We start from the raw sequence: 6,944 nt of genomic DNA, 5'->3' as shown, positions 1-6,944 counted from the left end.
CATAAAGTAATGATTAGTAATCATAAAGTAATGATTTTACTCAACTTTTACTGTATTGGTGCTGATTTTACTTATTTAACTGTGTGATTTTATTGTGTTTTTGTATTCAGTTTTTATTTTTTGTGTTCAGCACTTTGTTTCAGCAGTGGCTGATATTATAGCGCTTTATAAATAAAGTTTGATTGATTGATTGATAAAATATGAGGTAAAGTTCTCCTTTTTTAATTTGATTGGTGCATTTTAAGTGTATTTATTTATTTATTGGTCATTTAATATATTTTTAATTATGTCAGTGTTGGTCCTCCATACCTCATGAATTAAAAATAATAAAAAGCTGCAGTTTTTCTTTTCATGAAACAGGACAGGAGCCAGACTGTCTGTGTAGAGTCAAAAATGGCTGCATGACACGCTGCAGGTGTGTGTGTGTGTGTGTGTGTGTGTGTGTGTGTGTGTGTGTGTGTGTGTGTTACTATAATGGTGTGTCACTGAGACCCCCCTCTGCATGGCTGTGCAGCCCCTCGGTGAGTCTGTCTACATTTCTGTCGGCTCTGAGCCTCACCTCGGCCTGCACCGCCTCACCTCTGCAGCTATCAGCCGAGTGTAAACACACAACCACAAGTATTTCTCACAGCAGCCCGGCTTCGTGCCTGAGCTGCACAAACAGCCGCCTCTCGCTCCTCAGCAGATTATTTTTAAGAGTCTCGTCACGCTGACCGTGACCCGTTGATCCACTTTCTGGGTCCTTGTGACGGACGCTCCTGTTCTTTATGACTGTCTTTGTCTGTCAGACACTTTGACTGAAATATCAGCCTCAGTGAAAACAGCAGCACACAGCCTGAGAGGCTCTGTGGCGCCGCCTGGTGGACGGTTAAAGAATGTGTTTTAACTTGTTTTAATCAAAGATCCAATCATTTCTTTGTTAAATAAAACAATGAAATAAAAACAAAGTGGATATTTTTCTGCCTGATTATCAGGAAAACTTTAATTTAATGTAAAAAACTTTATTTTTTAAAACTTGATGCTTAATTTGTCTTTTTTCTCAAATCCCTTTTCTGTTGTTTGTTTTCACTTCCTTTCCTGTTGTCTTTCCCTCCTCTCCTTCTTCCTTTCCTCCCTCCTACCTTCCTTATTCTTTGCTCCTTGATCCCTTCTTCTCTCTCCTCCTTTCTCTTTTCTTTTTCTTCATCCTTCCTTTTCTTCTTTCCTTCTTCCCACCTCCCATTTTCTCTCCTCTTTCCTTCTCTCTCCTTCCTCTGTCCTCTTCTCCTGCCTCCTCTCTCCCTGCTCCCTCCGTCCTTCCTCACACCTACCTTCCTCTCCTCCACCTCTCCTCTGTCCAACTTCTCTATTTTCTCACCACCTCCTCCTCCTCCTCCTCCTCCTCCCTCTCCTCAGTCCAGACGACAGCAGGACCCCAGCCCTGGCTCAAACATGGCCAACGCTGACGTGGAGCACAAGATGCGCTGAAGAGAGGAAAGACCTACGAGGAGGAGGAGGAGAAGGAGGAGGAGATCCGTCTGTTGAACTTCAACACAATCAGCTTTAAAAAGTTCATTAAAACCACAGATGTATTGTTTTAAATAGTTTAGTTTTTGTAATTGCCAATAAAAAGTTCCACAATTTTATTATAAATTCAAAAAAATCCACTTTTTGAACTTAAAGTCAAAAACTAGCTTTGAAAAAGAAAAGTTAAGTCAGAAAATAACTTCAATTTTAATGACATTTTTAATCAGCAAAAACGAAATGATTGGAAACAGTTTATGAGGATGAAGATGAGGAGGAGGAGCAGAAGAGGAGGTTTTTGTGACTCTGGTTTTTCCAGCAGATCATGAATCTAAAGTGTTGACAGGACGTGTGGAAAAATAAAAATCGGCCTGTTTGAACGGACTTTTGATCAAACTTCTTCAAACCTGCTGTTTTCTGAGACCAAAGTTCAGTTTTCTGGAAGGACGGAGGAATAAACAAGTTAAAGTTGTTTGAAATGAGAAGTAAACCAAAGATTTCTGCCAGACTGTGGAGTTAGGAAGGTTTTTGATTTTTATTTTTATTTTGTTCTTTCAGGTTTTGTAGAAACAAGAGAAACAGCAACAGTTATCTTTTTATCTGAATCGTCCTCTGTTCTGAAAATGTTCTCTCTGTACTGAGGACGTTCTCCTCTCTGTTCTGAGAAGTCAGTTTTGATCCGGTGCATGAAACCCAACACAAGTCTCTTTTTTATTTTGCTTTTATCTAAAAACAACAAAAAAATCTTTTTTTAATCTTTTCAATGTTCCTGAAAAAACAACTGTTTGAGTTTTTGCTGAACAAACGAAAAAAATCCCTTTTGACTAAATTGTAGAATCCCGGACGAGCCCCCAAGTATGTTCCGCTCCTCACTGAAAACAAAACTAACGAAAGGAAATTCTTTCTTAAAGTAAAAACTGTGAAAGTTTTGGACACTTAATTGATCACTCTGGTAAAACTGACTGAGCTGAAGCCATTTTTGTGTTTGCTTTGGTTAATTAGCTGTGCTGGCTATTTTGAATCTTTTTTTGTTATTTTTTTAGCTTCTTCTCGTATCAACATCTTACTTAGAAGCTTCAGAAACTTTTTTACTTTGTCAAAAAATAAGAAAACAGGTCCAACATCCTGCTGTAGAAATCTGATTCCAAACTAAAAGATTTGTAACCGTCAGTCCCTTTCTTCGTCTTCTTCATCCTCCCTGCATCCAGTCCCTCTCCTGTTTCAGCATCAGTGTAATGAAACTTTCTGTTCACGTTGTAACTTTTATTATGTTTGTGTGAAAGTCTTGATGTTTACTTTTTATATTTTTCTCATTTCTGTTTCTTTTTTCAGCTTTTTGTTAGAAATATGTATTTTTAGTAGGTTGTTATGTAAATTTCAGCTAAAATATCTGAACACCAACAGACTTTTGGGAGGTTTGAGGACATCTGTTGTGTTTATTTTTACGTGCTTTGATTTTTTTTAAAGAAATCCACTTGAATGTGGATTGACTCGAGTCCTGTAATCAGTAAAATGTTAATATTTTGCAGCTAAAAGCTTTGTTTGTTTTTTAGTTTTAGTGCATTCAGCATTTATGTTTCGTGCTTTTTCTGCTCATTCAGATTTATTACAAACCGATTTTTTTGTAAAGTTTTATGAAAAACTTTAGAAAAATATCAAATGAAAAAGTGAGAAAAGCTCATTTGGAACAAGATGAAGTAATCTAATCTTGAAAACTTTGATCAAATCTAAAGTTTTTTAAATGTTTTGTTTGTGGATCTGCAGCCATCACCAACTCAGGGCTCAAAATAAAAACAAAATGTAAATATTTTATTATGGCACTTAAATCGGCTAAACTTTGATCAGAAATTTAAATTATACCCAACAAACATTTAGCAAAATGCAGACAAAACACATTTTAAGGTCTTATGACTCAAAATTAATCAGAATAAAACAGTTTTCTGCAGATTGATGAGGGACGGGTTTGTGTTTTCTGGGTCCAGTTCTGGTTCTGAGTGAGTTTGGACTCAAGGGCTTGTTCTCATGAGGTTAGATCTTGAATAAAGAATTAAAAAGAAAAACAAATCAAACGGTTAATAGCTGTGCCTCAACTAAAATTCAAATTTTAAATTCAAAAACTCAAATTCATCCTTCATTTTCTTAATGCAGGCATTAAGTCAGGCCTTAACTCAACATTTTCTTTATTTTTTCCACCCGAACTTTTTATTTAAGTTGTTTTTTACCTTTAAGCTTCTCTTGTTTTTAGCAGCTTTTCTTTTTTCTCTGTCTGTATGAAGTGTGTCCTCCTCAGAGAAGATCTTCATTCAAAATGTCAACTGTTTGTCACAATAAACGTGTATCAAGTCAGAAACTGTTTGTTATTTGTACAAAGAACACGACTTTCAGCTCATCTCATCATCAGCTGAAGGACAGAATCACCTAAACAAAGACATATTTATTATTAAGACATAATAAAAAAACAAATCATTCTGAAATAATTCAAAAATTGTTTCATATGCTTCAGATTTGACAGATTTCTGTCACTAATGTAATAAAACCTACTAATCCAATCAGTTTTATATTTTCATAAGTTTTACACTAAAATTATTCAAACATATTTTATGTGTTTATAGTCTTACTGCATAATATTATCATGTGTTTAACCTTTATAATCTTGTGTGCAACAATATTGTATAAATATAGAAATTTGAGAATGTAATTCTTAAATAATTGAGTTTACAGTTATAAAACAATACAATGTTATGATACGTTAATTTTATTTTTAAATGATTGAAATGTTTTAAATACATTCAATATTTTTATGTTTCTATTTTTAATTGAGTTTATTTTAAATTAAAATGTTATGTTCTTGTTTTGAGTTGTTTATCTAAACTTCCTTCATTCGTGACCCGACGTGCGGTGTGACGTCATCACGCAGACGCAGGAACGTGCTCTGCAGGCAGGAAGTAGAACTATCAGCTGATCCCCAGTGCTGCGGTCGCTGTTGTTGTTGTGTGAAGCTCCCGTCGCTCTGGTTCGGACCAGCCGTTGCTCTTCTCGTCGCCTCTTGCCTTCGGAGACCGGTCAGCGGCCGGGGGAACGGACACGGTCGGTACCGGGAGCGGGACGCGTTTCGTGACGGGAGAAGGAGCTGCGTGTCACGGCTAGCTTTTAGCTCGGCGGAGCAGCCGGAGAACAAAAACACCAACAACCCCCCCGAGGCGTCTGCTTTCTGCTTTGAGTCGTGCGGTTGTGGGTTACGAAATATATTTTTCTCTTTATTTGTTTTGTTTTTATTTATATTTGTATTTTCTGAGCAGCACGGCAGACGCCGGGGCAGCTAAGTTAGCTAACATTAGCTCCTGATCAAAGCCCAAATAAAACCAGGTTTGAAGCTTTCCTGACCGCCTGACTGTGACAGAGTTCAGGTTCAGAGGATATTAATTATCTCTGATTAGTTTCTGTTCAGTGTTAACAGTGAGGTCTGATGTGTTTGTTGCTCCTCAACGAGCTGGTGTTGATTTTCTCACCACTTTTCTGCTCGAATTCAGGTTTTTATTGATTTTAAAGCAACAATTAGGTCGATCAGCAGCTGGCCTTGTGTGTTGTAAGTGTGCTGACACGTTGCGTAATTTGTTTGTTTGTTAGCTGTCCTCCTGAGCTGAGTGTCTTAACACAACAAACCCGTGTTTTAGTTCAGGTAGGAGCTGATTTTAAAACATTTAACCCTTTTTTAACCTCTGGTGTCGTTTTAACATCAAAACAATGAGATAAAGACTTTTATTTTCAGGCTCATGAATCTGATAGTTTTAGTTAAAGCAAGTTGAGATGATCTGAAAACATCCACCTGAGTTAGATCAGGGAGGGTCAGCAGGAAGACAGGGTCCCGTCCAGTCTCAGGTGAGGTGAGCCCCCCCATCACTTGCCAATGCTGGATCTGGAGGTGGTCCCTGAGAGATCACTAGGAAATGAGCAATGGGAATTCGCCTTAGGTGAGCATCAAATAATCAGAATAAGAGCATTGTTGTTTTATTGTTTGTTTTATTTTTATTTTGTTTTTCAGGGATGCCATTTTCCCAGGCCGTCTCTATCCTCCAGAAACACTGCCGCATCATCAAGAACGTCCAGGTGCTCTACAGCGAACAGGTAAAATAACTCAAACCGTTTCTCTCAGGAGCTCTCAGGCTGTTTGCAGTTTTTACATGAAACCTCAGGAGTGATTTTGTTTGTTTTCCCTCCAGACGCCGCTCAGCCATGACCTCATACTGAACTTGACTCAGGATGGGATTAAGCTGCTGTTTGACGCCACAAACCAGAGACTCAAGGTGTCTGTTTTCTACAAAGTAACAGCCTTAATGAAACCCCAGCTCATTTAATGAAATGTTCTCTCTTTCTGTGCAGGTTATTGAGGTGTACGACCTGAGCAAAGTCAAGTTGAAGTACTGGTGAGTTCACAGTGAATCCAGACACGTTGAATCTGTTTGTTTTCCTGAACGAGTGTTAAGAGTTCGTGTCGTTTCCAGCGGAGTCCACTTCAACTCTCAGGCCATCGCTCCCACCATCGAGCAGATCGACCAGTCGTTTGGAGCCACGCACCCTGGAGGTACTCTGAAAGGTTCCCCCTCCTCCACACACAAACACATCTACAGACACGTTCAGGTGTTTTCCTCTGTCTGCCTCCGTCCAGTTTACAATCCTGCAGAGCAGCTGTTCCACCTCAACTTCAGAGGACTTTCCTTCTCCTTCCAGCTGGACTCGTGGAACGAAGCTCCGAAATACGAGGTGAGGAGCTCTGGATGGTCTCACCTGTGATTAACCTTCGTCCAGGCAGGCTGAGATCAAACTTCCTGTTTGGATTTAGTTACAGTTAGGTCGACAGACAAACTGATGTTAATGTTTTTATAAATAAAATCTGAAAAATCATTTGTTTTCAGACTTTCTCTTTCTGTTGTCTGAAAGATAAAAAGCTACACCTCTAGCAGCTAAAGTTTTAAAACGGGCAACGTGTTTTTAATATATTAAACCTGTTAGAAACTTTCTGACAGAAATTTAAACAAAGACGACAATAAGTGAAGAAGATGTCTCTTTATATCTTTATTTAAATTCCTGAAAACAAACAAATATTCATAATTATTCTGTTTGCTGCTGCAGATTCCACATGGAGCCATGGTTAAAAGGATGCACATCTACACTGGTAACAACCTGCAGGAAACCAGGTGTGTAACTAGACAAGTGTGCATTGGCATGTAGCATGTCATTGCAGCATGGCTTTACCTGCAGCAGTGCTCTTGCAGAATGAAATGTGACCAAGTTCAAATGTGTTGTCTATACCAGCTTGTGCTTGTCAAGTCAGCAGGTGTTTGTCCATCCATCCATCCATCCATTTTCTTCCGCCTATCCGGGGTCGGGTCGCGGGGGCAGCAGCTTCAGAAGGGAGGCCCAGACCTCCCTCTCCCCAGCCA

The 6,944-nt window shown here is 38.8% G+C and overlaps 2 protein-coding genes across 2 annotated transcripts in view; both read left to right on the top strand.

Annotated features, from left to right (window-relative positions):
- The window catches only part of LOC106536009 (core-binding factor subunit beta), a gene marked incomplete at its 5' end in the record, with an annotated part of 11,334 nt that extends 7,481 nt beyond the window's left edge, over positions 1-3,853 (top strand). The window contains 1 exon segment of the mRNA XM_014033177.1: positions 1,396-3,853. Within this exon segment, the coding sequence (XP_013888631.1) occupies positions 1,396-1,467 (72 nt within the window).
- A 572-nt stretch (positions 3,854-4,425) lies between these two features.
- The window catches only part of phaf1 (phagosome assembly factor 1), an 11,924-nt gene continuing 9,405 nt past the window's right edge, over positions 4,426-6,944 (top strand). Inside the window, exons 1-7 of the mRNA XM_014033176.1 lie at positions 4,426-5,474; positions 5,546-5,628; positions 5,724-5,807; positions 5,884-5,927; positions 6,006-6,085; positions 6,170-6,264; positions 6,634-6,698. Coding sequence (XP_013888630.1) covers positions 5,411-5,474; positions 5,546-5,628; positions 5,724-5,807; positions 5,884-5,927; positions 6,006-6,085; positions 6,170-6,264; positions 6,634-6,698 — 515 coding nt within the window. The 5' untranslated portion in view covers positions 4,426-5,410. The remainder of the gene's footprint in view (positions 5,475-5,545; positions 5,629-5,723; positions 5,808-5,883; positions 5,928-6,005; positions 6,086-6,169; positions 6,265-6,633; positions 6,699-6,944) is intronic.

Source organism: Austrofundulus limnaeus, unplaced genomic scaffold, assembly GCF_001266775.1.
Source record: "Austrofundulus limnaeus strain Quisiro unplaced genomic scaffold, Austrofundulus_limnaeus-1.0 Scaffold1653, whole genome shotgun sequence".
Classification (NCBI taxonomy): Eukaryota; Metazoa; Chordata; class Actinopteri; order Cyprinodontiformes; family Rivulidae; genus Austrofundulus; species Austrofundulus limnaeus.
The sequence above is the reverse complement of the archived record's forward strand: the minus strand, read 5'-3'. Positions and strand labels throughout refer to the sequence as shown.